This window comes from Toxorhynchites rutilus, chromosome 2 (assembly GCF_029784135.1).
Source record: "Toxorhynchites rutilus septentrionalis strain SRP chromosome 2, ASM2978413v1, whole genome shotgun sequence".
Taxonomy (NCBI): Eukaryota; Metazoa; Arthropoda; class Insecta; order Diptera; family Culicidae; genus Toxorhynchites; species Toxorhynchites rutilus.
Window position 1 is genome coordinate 185,061,360 of NC_073745.1, and position 15,745 is coordinate 185,077,104.

General features: G+C 37.5%; 1 protein-coding gene across 2 annotated transcripts in view; it reads right to left on the reverse strand.

Moving 5' to 3' along the window:
- Positions 1-11,405, reverse strand: part of LOC129764606 (oxysterol-binding protein-related protein 9) — a 118,897-nt gene extending 107,492 nt beyond the window's left edge. For both annotated transcript variants that reach the window (XM_055763851.1, XM_055763850.1), the window contains exon 1: positions 11,158-11,405. In XM_055763851.1, coding sequence (XP_055619826.1) covers positions 11,158-11,265 — 108 coding nt within the window. In that variant the 5' untranslated portion in view covers positions 11,266-11,405. The remainder of the gene's footprint in view (positions 1-11,157) is intronic.
- Positions 11,406-15,745: the final 4,340 nt, after the last annotated feature.

The window sequence follows — 15,745 nt, forward strand, 5'->3', positions numbered from 1 at the left end:
TTCCAACCGTTCTGTAGAGGATTTCTTGGAAAGTCCTTGTTTTTGGGCATTCATTTAATTACTATCTCACTCTACGACTCAACTATCCCATTTCATTCTTTCCGTCAAATGTACTTTAATGCATACTGAAGTGACTCCCCCCAACATGAATTCGTTTGGGTCTCTCATGTATCACGAATGCATGTATCGATGTTTGAGTTCAACGTGGTTTGACATATACTACAGGTGAGCTAGATTTTTTTGTATCGTACACGAAAATTAATCACACATATAAAATAGCGTGCAGTGTTGTGTTTAAAATCACTGACAAATTTGTGAATTTTGTCAATATAAACCCGTTTTTCAGTATGTTTTTTGACGTAGAACTACGTCTTTCATAAGGGGGCCAAATCAGAAAACAGGCCACGTTTTTATGAAATAAAGTTAACGTTAATAACTAATTTTGTCGCGAACGGATTTTGGCGATTTACATACCAAACGAATTAGAAATTCCCCAATATTTGTTTAATATGCTATAGATTATAATCCCATAGTTTGTATATGGTTTAAATTGATGTAAATTGGAAGCATTCCCATTTCCCCATACATTTGTACTGTCCATTTGTGTGCTTTCCCGAACAAAGCTGTCAATAATGAGCAACTTATCGACGAGCAACATTATTATTTATTATTATTAATGTAGATTTAATTTAACACCCGCGGATATCTCTAGCATTGCAATCATTGCATCAAACTGACGCCATTACATCAAGGTTCTGAGTTACTCAATGGTGTAGGGAATCATCAAGCTAGGCCATCGTCAGCTCACCAAGAAAATAAATGTTCTGGAATTTTGTCAGTGATTTGGTTTCGCATGTCGGTAGGAAAACTCGCTCCAAAAAGGTTGATAGCTAAGCTAATCTAGACTGGCAATATTGACAGAAAGGGCTTCTGTTGAAAATAACGCAAAACAGAGATAAGTGTGTGTATATTCAGTTGCTTCAAGCCATCGATATATGGATATTTGTGTGCGTACGTGCGTGCTTCATAACCCGTACGTAAAAATAGTGCATCTTCGCTACGCTGAAACCGCACTTGTATCTGGTCCCATGTGCATTGGCCCTGTAACGATGCAACAATCGCCTAATTTTTTTTATGCTATAATTGAAGATTGTTAGGTGTTGCAAATTATGCAGTCGTAATGATAAATATAAAAAAGGAGGGAAGATAGCGGGGAAAAAAATTTACGCTAGGGTATGAGTAATGAATCTCTGCTCGGGCAAATATCCAGCTTTTTTCCAAGCAGTTAACATTGTTTGTTTTCTGTTATCAATGCATTTAACTGACCCTATGGTGAAGCGGGTGTTGAGGTTGTGGTTTTTGGGTAATACCAAGTTATTCAATAAGTTATATTAAGTTATTAATTTATTTGGGCCGGTCGCAAAACTGCTTTTAACTAAGATTGTATTTGCGCTAATCTTGATCACAATGAAACAGTGCTACTCTTTTCGAGGTTGTTGAGAATAACAGATAGAGTTTCTTTCGTTTATTCAGTCACCAAGAAAGTAAATATCGTTCTGGAATTTTGTATGTAATTTGGTTTCGCTTGCCAGTAGCAAAACTTTCTCCACTAAGGATGACAGCTGCGCTTATCTCGAGCATGTATTGTTCTGCGAGCACAAGAATGAATCATCAAACAATTATCGTCAAATGATTCTACAATAATAATAAACATTTCAGGGCGACCAAACTGGTAGAATGGTTATTTCAACATTTTCGTAGCATTACAAAATAATATCTGCAGTTATAAACAAGCGACTTGAATTAAACCATTGCGTAGTTCTACGTCAACAATGCGGTCGTGTCTTGAACACAACCTCCTATAATTTATTTTCACAAAATTAAACTCGGAGACACAGTGAACTAAAATGTTGTCCCAAACTGCACTCTATTTACTAATACTAACGCGAGGACCTTCATAGCATACCTGATAACTGTCTAACATCGTTGATTTCAGTTCACGGTGGGTAAACAATAAACCGTCCACTGGTGTAACTACTTTTTTGCATCAGAGCGGACGTAAAAATGTGATTGTGTACGCGGGTCACGAGATTCATGTCCGGAAGAACAGAAGTGTGGATTGAAGTCAGATTGAATGAAGAGGCAGGTTTGTATTCATTAGTCGCGTCAGTTAGAATAACCACTGACTGGACTAGTTCATCAGTCATCCTCGCTCTAACGCTCGTCAATTCATTTTCTAGTCAATTCAAATCATGTTGACGGCGAATGCTGAGGAAGTCCTAGTCGAAGCGAAGCAACTGAGAGGAGAGTCGATTTTCATTTTTCATCTTCGAAGATTTCGGGCCCCGGTTGTGACTTTCACATTCACATTCAGATATTCAGGAGAATCCGTATGCGATGAGTAATCGTAGCTGGAAGCCTGCAAGCAACCAAACAGGACACTGAAGGAAAATCTGGTGGCTAAAAGACGCACTTGAAAGTTGTACTACAAGGTTTTGGCGAAGGACGAAGGATGATCGTACGTGAATATGGATTTTCGACATCTCCCAGGCCTGGAAATCTATAAGGCCACTACCAGAGGAGATATCCCCAGCAAATTTAAGTTCGTTTTCACCGATGAATTTGTCAGAAAGTTCTTGATTTGGCATGGGATTTGCAGCTGTCGACAGAAAACCATGGTACTATTCACAAACAAGACCATGGACTCGAAAATATATAGGAAAGAGTGCTTGCAGAAACGTCACCTTCCATTTATTAAGGCTCACAAAGGTCAGGTAAACCCACTTGATGAACCGATAAATGATTCGGTGTTAACGCTGGGACGTTCTCATCATCAACCGGGATGTATGTTAACGGCCTAATAAGTTTTATTGCATCAGGAGAATTATTGTTTGATAATTTTAACAGTGAATCTGAGATAATAGCTTTGATTAAAAAAAAGACGCTGTCAAGAAACACAGTTATACGTAGAACAGAAGGTAAAAGTTAAAATTTGGATGAGATGCTGATAGAAAGTATTGATGATTTCCGGTTGCATTCTCACAACTCGACGATTCAACTGATAACACATAGTAATGTGCATCCAAAATGATTGGTTTGCAGGATATGTCTAATAAAGATGTATTTTTAACAAATTTTTTATCAATGAAGGAACAAACGACATATACAACACGTTCAAGTTCTTCATCACTAAAGCATGATTTCCAATACAAAAATTTGTATCGATTACGACTTATGGAGCTCGGTTGGAAGTCATAATGGATTTATGAATCATTGCAAAATTGATGATAACATTCCAAATTTTATCAATTACCATTGTATCCATCGGCAAATACTGTGCGTAAAAATATTGAAATCCGATGATGTGAGAAATTTGGTACTAAAAATAGTCAATATAGTTAGTTAAAATAGTTAACTACGTATAAAAACCAGTTGCAGAAACGTAATTTCAGCGCTAGAGAATTGTGGTTCAAATATCGGAAAATTATTATTACACCCCGAGGTGCCAAGTTAAAAAAAAAATTAATGGCAACTAAATCATATCCTCAATAAGTGGGTGCATGATCTCGTCTTTCATTGTGTCATCATAGCGAATCAAAATTAATTAAATTTGAAACATCAAGGAAAAAAATAATATAATTCATGTCATTTCTATTCAATGATGGAATCAACATAGAAGAAATATCAAAGAAACTAAAAGGCATTGATTGAAAATGTAATCTTCAATTTTCATAGCGAGATATTTTTAAAATCAAGAGAAATTAAGCTCTTTATTTCAAAAGTATTTCAATTTCAGAAATATATTTGCTGTACTTATTGGAATTTACTTTGCGAGAAAATGTATTGTTGATGACTTTTTTCGGATATACTTATACCCGAAAACAATATTTTCTACTTTGAATACCAATCGAAACAAAACATCGCTCTCCTTTGACAGATTACTATTTGGCAGCCTGTTTGCAAATAAATGTGAGTGCATTTGAACTTGTATCAGAGGTGGAAGTGTTTAAGACGCGGATGAACGACCGATTCCCTGACCTGAACTCTTCGATGCCTTTAGGCATCTTGAACATTATTTTCAGATACTTTCTCGATGCATTTTATTCTAACACGGTGCTACGAATTTTACTGGCGCTTCCAGTTACAGTGGCATCGTGCGAACGCAGTTTCAGTAAGCTTAGCCATTTGCGGTCGGAGTTAATTTCCCTTGGAAGAGATCATCTCTTCCTTCCCCGATAATATTTTTTTTGACGTAGAACTACGTCTTTCAGGAAGGGTGCCAAATCAGAAAATAGGTCTTTTTTTTTAAATTAAGTTAACGTTAATAACTATTTTCACTGTGAACGAATTCTGATGAATTACATTACATTACAATTCGCTAATCACTAAACGGTTTAAATTCATGAAAACTGGAATAAATTCCTTTTTTCCCATACATTTGTTCAGCTGAGTTGTGTGCCAAATCTACTCGCATTTCGAATGCTTATAACTCGAACATTTCTTAACAGATCGGAAAGATGTTTGCACCAATTGATAGGAAATATTTCATCTATCACAATTAATAAAATGTCATTTTTCATGAGATGAACAATTGAATAACTGTTAAATTTCAAGCGTTATCTAAACGGCCCGACTGCCAAGGGTTGATTGACCCAATTTACGGTTTCCCCAACACAGACTTCCCTAACACGGACTTCAAAATCAATGTGCCTGAGAAAATCCGCTTTGTCAAAACATGCAAGTCGGGGGTATTTTTTCCCACTGAGCTGTGTTTCCCTAACACGGACTTCAAAATTAATGTGTCTGGGGGAATCCACTTTGCAAATACATGCAAGTCGGGTATATTTTTTGATGTTGAGTTGAGTTTACTCGCTTGTCGTTGTACAGACCGGAATATGTTTCCCTAAAACGTACTTTTAAACTGAGAAGCCAGGGAAAATCGTCATTTCAGATACTAGAGGTGAATGAACTATCGCGGTTCGAGAACTACGTGAACATGAGATGTGGAATAATTTCAGAGGGAAATGTAAAATAAAATGATCGTTTGACAATTCTTCCGTACACATATTTTGGTAGTCCTAGGCATCATATCAAGCGTAAAAGGACGTTCATCAAATTTACTTGTAACGAAGAACATAATTTATTAGAAAAATTTCGATGCATTATAAAATAATATTCGAAGTGGTAAACAAGTAAATCGCATACTATAATTGCGTAGTTCTACGTCGAAAATATGCGGTCGTTTCCTAGATACAACCCTTTTACAATTTTTTTGACGTAGGATTACATCTTTCGGGAACATATTGGGTACAAATTGAAAATCGAAAATCGAGCCCATCGTGAAAATTGTCCAATTTCAAACGCTTATTGCTCAGTCATTTCATGATGGATTGATGAGATTTTTGCGTCAATCAATTTCGGCACTCCATAAAAATTTTTTACATTGAATCAAATAATATATGTCGTGAAACTGACTATCGAATAATTGGAAAATCTCAACCCCTATCCTAACGGAAATACCCATTTCTGATCGGCTCATGTACTTATAATTATTGGTCAGTTATTTCCTGATGGATTTACGAGATATTTGCATCAATCGATCTGAGCACTCCATAACAATCCATCACAATTGATAAAATAATATATTATATGAAACTAACTAGCAAACAATTAAAAAAATCTCCAAACGGAAATACCTCGTTCTGATTGGTCGAAATTGAAGATACGGAGAAATCGACACATCAAAGTAGAGGAAACTTTTGTTTCCACCGAAGTGTATCCCCTTAGAGAGACATTGAAACCAAGCTGCCAGAGGGAAATCGGCATTGCAACTATATGAAAGTAGGGAGAGCTTCTGTTTCCACCGACATGTATTCCCTAACAGAGATTTCAAATCCGAGGTGTCTGGGGGAAATCATAGTGCTAGTGCTCTAGTAACTAACTGTAACTAGCGTGGGCATTGCTGATTACATACGTGCTGGCGAATAAGTAGGAAGCGACGAATGAGTGTTTTTTTTTAATTTTCGTTCCAATAAGAATCTTTCGATGGATTAATTGAAGAATGATATTTCAATAAACTGAATAGAACTTTCTTTTCCAATTGAAATTCGCATTGAGGCATGTAGCATCGTATTCCGTTGGGTTTAAAGCGAAATTGGAAATGGGTTGAGTGAACACTCAGAAAGTAAAAGTTATAAATGGAATTACCTATTCCATTTCAAATAAAGGGTGTGTCACATCAAATTGCATCACGGAAAAAACGCTGTAGAAATTCGCCCAGTAGACCGATCCTTTTGAAAATTTTAGACAGTAAAATAAAAACTATTAAACAACTTTTGGCATTTTCTTTTTATTCATACTTCGAGCCCAAGCCCGTATGCTCGCACCTTCCTCTTTACCCCGTCCATAAGGTTCTGTACAACGTCAGGTTGTAGTTTTTTTTAACAGAAATCCATTTTCTCTTGAAGTCCGCCTCCGATTTGACAACTTTTGGGTTCTTCCGGAGGGCCTGCTTCATAATCGCCCAATATTTCTCTATTGGGCGAAGCTCCGGCGCGTTGGGCGGATTCATTTCCTTTGGCACGAATTCGTCAGCATTTCGGTGTACAGCTTCCGGGCTCGCGTCTTCCCCACCATGTTTTGCCTTTCGTCGCTGTTAGGAGCCTTCTGAACCTTGTATGTCCGCAGGCCCTTCCGCTGCTTGGTCCGCTGGACGAATGAACTTGACAAATTCAGCTTATTGGCGACATCCCGGACCGAACTTCTCGGATCACGTCTAAACTGCGCTTGTGATCTTTTTCACTGACGGAGCATCCATTTTTGCCGTTCTTCACCTTCCGGTCGATGGTTAGGTTCTCGAAGTATCGTTTTAGTACTCTGCTGACCGTGGATTGGACGATTCCCAGCATCTTACCGATGTCCCGATGTGACAACTCCGGATTCTCGAAATGAGTGCACAAGATTAATTCACGACGCTCTTTTTCGTTCGACGACATTTTTCCAAATTTACGAAAAATTGACAGTGAAGCATGGCCAACGTGATCTATACACTCTTATCTGATTATAAGCGACAGCTGAAGATATAATTCCTAAAAATTAATTTTCTACAGCGTTTTTTCCGTGATGCAATTTGATGTGACACACCCTTTATATTATCTCTATAATAAAATAACACTTTTTTCTGGTGAGAAAACTTGATAATTGTGTTCGATAATGATAATTGTCTTATATTACATTGATGAGTTTTTTTTTTCTTTATTTCATCCAAAAATAACACAGGAGTCAGCTCATCCAGGGCCACAGGGGGCAGCTTTCATCATATCTCATTCCACTTAGGCATCTTTTATCGTGATACGCATCATCAAATGACTAATCACCATATTTCTATCATTATCACTCGGTTATGGACATTGGTGGAGTGAACAAACAATACCTAACAACCAGACAAAACGGCTCTTTTCAGGGCCACCAAACCACTATCGAAGAGTTTAACAATGTAATTCTTCAAACATATCCAAAATCAGCATGTAACAGATAACCTAACGGAATCCTACGTCAACTATGCGGTCGTGTCTCGGACACCACCCTCCTGTGACTTTTTGATTTACACCGACTACCGTTATCTATTATTCATAGGAACTGTGTATCATTTCTTAAACAAGTTCAATAGACATTAAAATTCGCTTAGAAAAAGTGTAAACTATTGCATATGGTTGGATAAAGTATTTAGCATGATTCATTGCTGTGGTGGCTGAGAGCAGACAAAGGGTTAAATTCATTAAAAATTATCAGCGATCTAAAATAAGCCAAAGATGACTCAATGGTTTGGCAATTCATTCGAACGAGAAATAATCACTAAGACTTTGATTTTGATGCAATTTGGGACCATTTTGCTTCAGCTAAAGCACGCAAGGCAAAGATTTGGCTAGAGAATAAGTGAAGCTGGTAATGATATTTCTTGCCTTCTGAATACGAATAAACCGCTCAAAGTGAACATTGGTATAAGTGAGTAGTTTTCCTCATATTTATACATATTTCCTCATATTTATATATATACATATATACATATTTCACAATCTCAAAACTAATGAAAAAATCGAAAAAATTGGTGCTTTTTGGGGCGCCATTTTCATCGTTTGCCGGGAGCGCAGTCTACCCTCAGTACGCCGCTTTGGAGTGTTCAACGAAATTTTCAGCACCTCCCAGTCTTCAGTATCCTTGCTCAGTGTATATTGCTGAATTGGCAGCGATTCACTGGGCGCTGGACAGCGTCGCCTCACGACCAGTTGAACACTATTACATTGTAACGGATAGTCTTAGCTCTGTAGAAGTTATCCGTTCAATGAGGCCGAAAAAGCACTCGCCGTACTTCCTTGAGAGAATAAGAGAAATTTTGAGTGCTTTATCCAGACGCTGTTATGTCATTACCTTTGTCTGGGTCCCTTCACATTGCTCAATTCCGGGTGAGGGCTGACTCATTAGCAAAGGTAGGTGCGATTGAAGGCGACATTTATCAGCGTCAAATCGCCTTCAATGAATTTTATTCTTTAGTCCGTAAAAATATCATCGCTAATTGACAACGCAAATGGAATGAAGATGAATTGGGCCGGTGGTTTCACTCAATTTCCCCTAAGGTTAGCCTCAAACCGTGGTTCAAAAGTCTGGACTTGAGTCGGGACTTTATTCGCACCTTCTCCCGACTCATGTCCAATCACTGTTCGTTAGATGCGCTACTCTTTCGTTTCAATCTTGCCAGCAGCAATCTCTGTGTTTGTGGCCAAGGTTACCACGACATCGAGCACGTTGTTTGGTCGTGCGAGGTGTATCTTGTTGCCAGATCGAATTTAGAAAACTCCCTTCGGATCCGAGGTAGACAGCCCAATGTACCGGTGAGAGATGTGTTGGCTCGGTTAGACCTCGATGACATGTCCCTAATTTATGTTTTCCTTAAAACTATCGATCTTCGTGTGTGATTGTCCGTACACCCTAATCCCCTCCTTTTTTTTCCTTCGCGAGCAACTGTTTCCCTTCTGACTAACTATAGAATAAGCTGAAATGTATATACATAATAGATATAATAATAGATTTATGAATTGAGTATGATGAGCGTGAGTGTGAATGCGAGTGTGAATATTGTACAATATCCTTATATTCCCTCCTTTTCCAAAAGAAAGTATGTCACCCTTCTAATCTCGAGTCGACCGCGAGTAATCGGTTTCCTACTTTATTAACCCTAGATTTAAGGAAACATGTTGATATATATACTAATAAAAGTATAGCTAAGAGTTCGGCTCCTTTAAACCTATGTAACTGAGCCATACTTCATATGAAAAATTGAATTTAGGGAAGAACGAATCAAGAAATTAGCACAGCATTTGTATTTATTTTTACGGATGTTTTTGATAGATGTAAGGGGATAATGCACTACGGGAACTTGAAAAAATTTTAAAAAATATTTCTGGCCTAAAATGTTCTTTGGGATGTCTACTTTACTGTAGTTTTTGTTCCAGGTTTTGTCCGATGCTCCGTTCCAAAGTTATAAGCCAATTAGTGGACCTAAGTCTTTGCGTAAGCAGTGTGGATTCAAAATTTCAAACGCGTTTTTCTCGAAACTAAGTTTTGAAAACTGGTGGGAGTTCTACTTCCGGAACGGTTCATCCGATTTTGATGAAATAGTTTTTTGCCAGATTCTCCACTAAACTTCCTGTCATCGTACGTAGATTTTTTTTATATTTTGAAAAATAAAATTTTGGTAAATGTTTTTGTCTCGATTTTTTAGGCAAAAACGGTTTTTTTTAACCAAAATGTCGCCATTTTGTCAAAAATCAATATTTCGAAAAAATCCTACGTACGATGACAGGAAATATATATATGTAAAACTCCCACCAGTTAACAAGGTTTTGGTAGCAAGGGTTCAACAAACCGGTTGCGGCTATTCAGTGAACAGTCCAATTGACACCAATTTATTCTGTGTTTGTTGAATAATATGTACCTAATAAAACTGTGATCATGATCAGATTAATCATAGTCATTCATTTTTTTGTTGAAAAAAATTCGAGAAAATCACAAGCTTTTTATGATGTTCATAGTGTACTACCCCCTTAAAGTTACCGATAATCGATCATAAATATATTAATCTAAAAATATTCGTATAGTTTTTTATACGGATATCCCCTCGTAGGTGCATGATTGAAGAGCATCTCTTCGGTAGGATCCTAAAATAGCCCAAACATTAATTTAGCAAGCAGGGTCATTATCACCGTCACATTCAAATTCTTGAGTAAGGTGTCTGAATTGTACGTGATGTGTTCGGATGACTTTGACTTTTTCAAGTTCATGGCACTATTTATACTAACTTACATACAAAGCTAGTTTTTATGAAACAAACAGCAACTTTTGTTATCGTTTGAAATGTGTGCACAACAAAAACTTAAATCCACTATATATAAGGGCAGATTGAAATTCTCAGCTCTTCAATACCATGGGACATACGAAACTTTTCGAATTGATGTCGCTCTGAGCCAGTCCGCAGAGACTGTCAATGAACCTTCTGTTTAGGTCGCGTTAATCCGTGGTTTTATCTTGTGTTTGGTTCTAGCCTGCCTTGTGTAAGATTTTGTGCAGATACGACACATTTCTACCTATATCAAATAACAATGTGGTTTACTATTCCATAAACTTGAATGGTAAGCCATGAATTCACACTTCATGCTTATTTTTAATAATTCGCCAAATAAATAAAGAAAAGGAGTTGAAGTAGTTGAATAATTCGAACAATAGCCGCTTTTATTCGGCAAAAGTAGCAACAAATATTCGTTTTACCACAAACGTGAATATTTCAGAACATTGAAAACCAAATATTCGCAATATAACATGTCTTGAATATTCTACAAAATTACAATATAATAATTGTTAATTACTTGTGTCATATCAAGCTGAGAATAATAACATTGCATCAGAGTATCTCCAGTGTTTATCTCCACTGTGATGTTTTTATTTGCGTTCGTCCTAGACTTTGGTAGCCTTGATACGAATGTTCAAATACTATCGATACTGAATGAAAGCCAACTTTTAATTAATGTATCACTTTTTTCCGTGAGTAATGAAACACGAAAATTGCAAGCATTCAGTTGAAGCATAACAAACACTGTTGCTTACCGTATAGTAGGAGAGTAGTCCAGCATATTCGTCAAGCACAAACCAGCGATACTGCCAGCCTTTCATAACATTCGTCCACTTGGATAGTGTTCCTTCTAGCATCGCCATTCTCGAAACACTTGCACCCGGTCTCTCTAATGACACAGAAAGCAATTACAGCAGCTTCAACTAACAATCACCGAAGTTTTCAAGCAAAACACCGTTTCACAAAGCCTTCGTACGAAACTTACACAAAATTTGCCATCAAGAATATGATGACAGCTGAGAGTCTGTCAATGTTGTTTTTTTCTGGGCAAAGCTCATTGGCGCACTAACCAGAAGGAGCGGCAGTGCTGGAAACGTAGTGTACGTAGCTGAAAAGCATTTGCTGTGCGGTTCTTTTGTTCGCTATATCTGAAATTTTAAATTTTTCTAATTTTAATGAAAATATATATGTGATATATATAAATGCTTAAATGCTTTCATTTTTAAATTCATCTTCTATATAAATAAAAATGGTTGGCCAAATGTTAGGGATACCATCTGGTCGGAGTTGAAAATCAGGACACCTGTCACAACTACGATTATGACTAAACCATTGTGATTATTTGAGATATAAATAAACAAAAACTCGGGAAATTTATTTATTTAACATATTTTTAGGCAATCCATGCGGTGAAAATAGGCCGGAGATGATGGTTTCTGTCTTTTCACGATCACAGGAGATTTTTTGACGGTTTCAGAGTCATCAAACATCAAGTACAAGCCACAGGTATGAAACGCAGGAGCTACTTTTGCAACCCAAATTTTCTAAGCGGCAGGATTTCGACACCACATAGTTCAGTATGGTTTTGGAAGCAGATGCCAATTGGATATTCTGATAATGTTTCGGTGGTTGGATATGTTTTCCTAATCAGATCTACCTGTAAGTTGATTTCAAAATTCTGTTTCAACAAAACAGCTAAATCTAAATACCCCCATGAGCCACTGACACTTATGAATCACATATGCAACGTTGGCCTTATAATACTCAGGGTTTTTTGACGTAGAACTACGTCTTGCATTAAGGGTACCAAATCAGGTCACAGGTCACGTTTTTATGAAATAAAGTTAACGTTAATAACTATTTTCACTGTGAACGAATTCTCATGATTTGCATACCAATCGAATCGGAAATTCTCTAAGATTTGTTTGATATGCTATACATTACAATTCGCTAATCTCTAAACGGTTTAAATCATGAAAACTGGAAGAATTTCCTGTTTCCCATACATTCGTTCTGCCGATTTGTGTGCTAACCCTACTCGTATTTCGAGTGCTTATAACTCGAACATTTCTTAATAGATCGGAAAGATGTTTGCATCAATTGATAGGAAATATTTCTACGCATTTTATTCTACGAAATGTTATTTTTAATGAGATGAACAATTGAATAACAGTAAAATGTCAAGCGTTATCTAAACGTGGAGCGTGCCAAGTTTTGATTGCCCCGATTTACGGTTTCCCCAACACAGACTTCAAAATTAACTCGCATGAGGGAATCCGCTTTACATGCATACATGCAAGTCGGGGGTATTTTTTAGTGTTGAGTACTTTTGTACTTGCTTGTCGTTGTGCAGACCAGAATATGTTTCCCTAAAACGTACTTTTAAACTGAGAAGCCTGGAAAAATCGTCATTTCAGATACTAGAGATGAATGAACTTTCGCGGTTCGAGAACTACGTAAACATGAGATGTGCAATAATTTCAGGGGGAAATGTAAAATACAATGATTGTTTGACAATTCCTCCGTTAACATATTTTGGTAGTCCTAGGCATCATATAAATTGAAAAAAAAGGACGTTCATCAAATTTACTTGTAACGAAGAACATAATCTATTACAATGCATGAATTGATCTTACATGGCGACTGTTCAAACTTTTTCACTTACAAAGCAAATATGTTGAATTCAATTGAATTCGAAAATTGTTTCATTCAATCGATAAATTATTCTAAACAATACAAATACTTACTGAGACAACAGTCGTCTCACGTGACCCCTTCCGTTATGTCATAGATATAACCCACCATTTTTTCGATAAGGGCCCTTCGCAGGGCTAGAGACGAAAAATCAAAAAGGGATGGAAAGAAACCACATAATATTCGAAGTGGTATATAAGTAGATTGCATAATATAATTGCGTAGTTCTACGTCGAAAATGTGGTCGTGTCCTAGATACAACCCCTTACAATTTTTTTGGGAAAAAGGGGTACTTATGGCGAAATTCGTCGGTAAAATGACACGTTCGATCAGAGAATTGAAAGAAAATAACTTGGAATATCGAGGCAAAACACAAAAACATCACCATGGCCGGTGAAGCATAATCTTTAAATAAATATAGTTCAAAGATCTCGTGGAAGATCCAACTGCTACCCTGCTACAACTAATATGCTCACAAAACTTTGGTCTTCCATAAAAAAAGGTTCTACTCGAATACATAATACACTGAAAATAATTCTGATTCGGCAACAAAATTGAATTTTTCATGAAAATTAGGACAATGTGTTTGTGTAGGAAATAATGACATTAGGTCAACGTACGTTTATGACAAGGTAATCTGGACTCGAAGTGTGTAACGACACGATTCACTTAAACACTCTTAACTATGACATCTTAGCTTCGACGAAAAGCAGCGATCGCAAAGCAATTAATGAATGAATTATGAAAACATATCCCACAAATTATCATTTCATCGATTCCCGAGGGATGTGACCATTCGGCAGAAATGACGTCGATTCTTCGGACAGGACCTAAACAGCAATACTAAAAACATGTACATTTGCTCGCTTCACTTCAGTCCAAATTGTTTCATGCATATTGATGGCTTGGAAGTACACTATCGTCGAAAACTGATATCATCAGGTGAATTTAAACAAATCCAGATTTTACAATTAGTACACAAAACAGTTTATTTTTAGCTGTGCCTACTGTCAGAAAGGTCAACGATTCTCATGCCTTGGGAAACATAAACCGGACAGCTCGCCTAAAGGTCTTGATTGACATCAAGCAAGAGTTGAATCCAGTACAAACATTCGTAACATCCGCGGAATCGATCCAGTTTTCTAATGGGACGAAACAAGACTACCCCGGGAGGGATATTCCGTCAAAGGAAATCGGGAGCAGCACTATTAACACCTCTGATGAAAAACCTAGCGATTCGGCCGGTTCTGATGACTTAATTCAAGCACTGTGGCAGGGGGTATCGGAGAGCTACAGAGAGCTTCAGGAAGCTAAAATAGAAATAATAATAAGAAATAAATGATACTTGCAAAGCTAACACGTCACAGACTTACTATTACTGAAGCACTAGTCAGTCCAGACTACCTTGTCATATACGTACCCTGACATTAGGTTTGTTTCGAAATATTCCGGCACCGTTGAACGTATCCGGTTCAAAACCTCGACGATGAAAAATTTTCAATTAGTGTCTGAGTCAAACAAGAAGGATGTCAGAACATGCATTTGGCGTCCTCGATTTATGGCGTCGAATGTATTACTGCACGATGCACGCAAATCCAGAAGATATCGATTACTTGCTTCTAGCAAAAATGCGTGCAGTTATAAATTATGCCACTACTACATAAAAGATTTTGCAAGAGTAAAAATATTGCCGGCGTGAAGAATTTTCGTTTGCACGCCAGCAACACGCCGAAACCTCGCTCACGGTTTCACATCGGTTAGAGCACACACGATTAATTGTAAGCCCCGCTCAAGGCACGCTGTCGCCCCGCTGCAATGAGAACATAGCCTTAAGCCGGATTTAGACGTTGCGAGTTACTCGGTTGCGAGTAATCGTCAATCGATCCGAAAAATTACGAACGCACCGAAACCACGATATTTGATTTGAATTGCATCCTGCGCTCGCAATGCACTCTTCTTTTTGTCGCTCTCACGGGCCCACGGGTGGGGCGTAGGTTAGTATTTGTATGTTACTTTCATTGGTTGTATTCTTATGCTTGTCTTTTTGCATTATCGCTGTTTCACAACATCTTTTGCGACTGATATGATTTTTATGGTTTTGTCCTCTTATCTTTAGTGTTGTAGTGTCCTATGTAAAAAAAAAGGTGAACAACTCTAAGAAGCTCGAGTATGAGTTCCTTAGAGATGAGGTGAGAGAAGGATAAAAAAAATACTAATGAAAAACGCGGAAAGAGAAGTTATCTGAAGCTTTTCTTCTCAAAACCTTTTGCGACTAATATGACCAAGTTCTGAACAAAGATAGTGCTGCACCCTCCGTAGAGAAGAGAGAGTTCTTCCTTTCCTGTCAGCATAGGTAGAGTTGGATATCGGATCTTCACTATAGTTAGGCGGCTTTTACACCGGAGCAATAAGCAATATTATATCGCTGTTGCCTTGTAAAGCAATATATATCGCTAGCAACTTATCGCCCATAATTTGGCAAGTTTCGTTCATCAAACAGATTGTTTGCATGATATCAGGTGTTTTTATTGTTTTGGTATGCGAAGTACAACCAAATATGTTGCCTGTTGCATATTGCGTATTACTGCTTGCAAGTTGTTTATTGCTTCGGTGTGCGAGCCGCCTTACTTGTACCCCAGGCGGCAACAC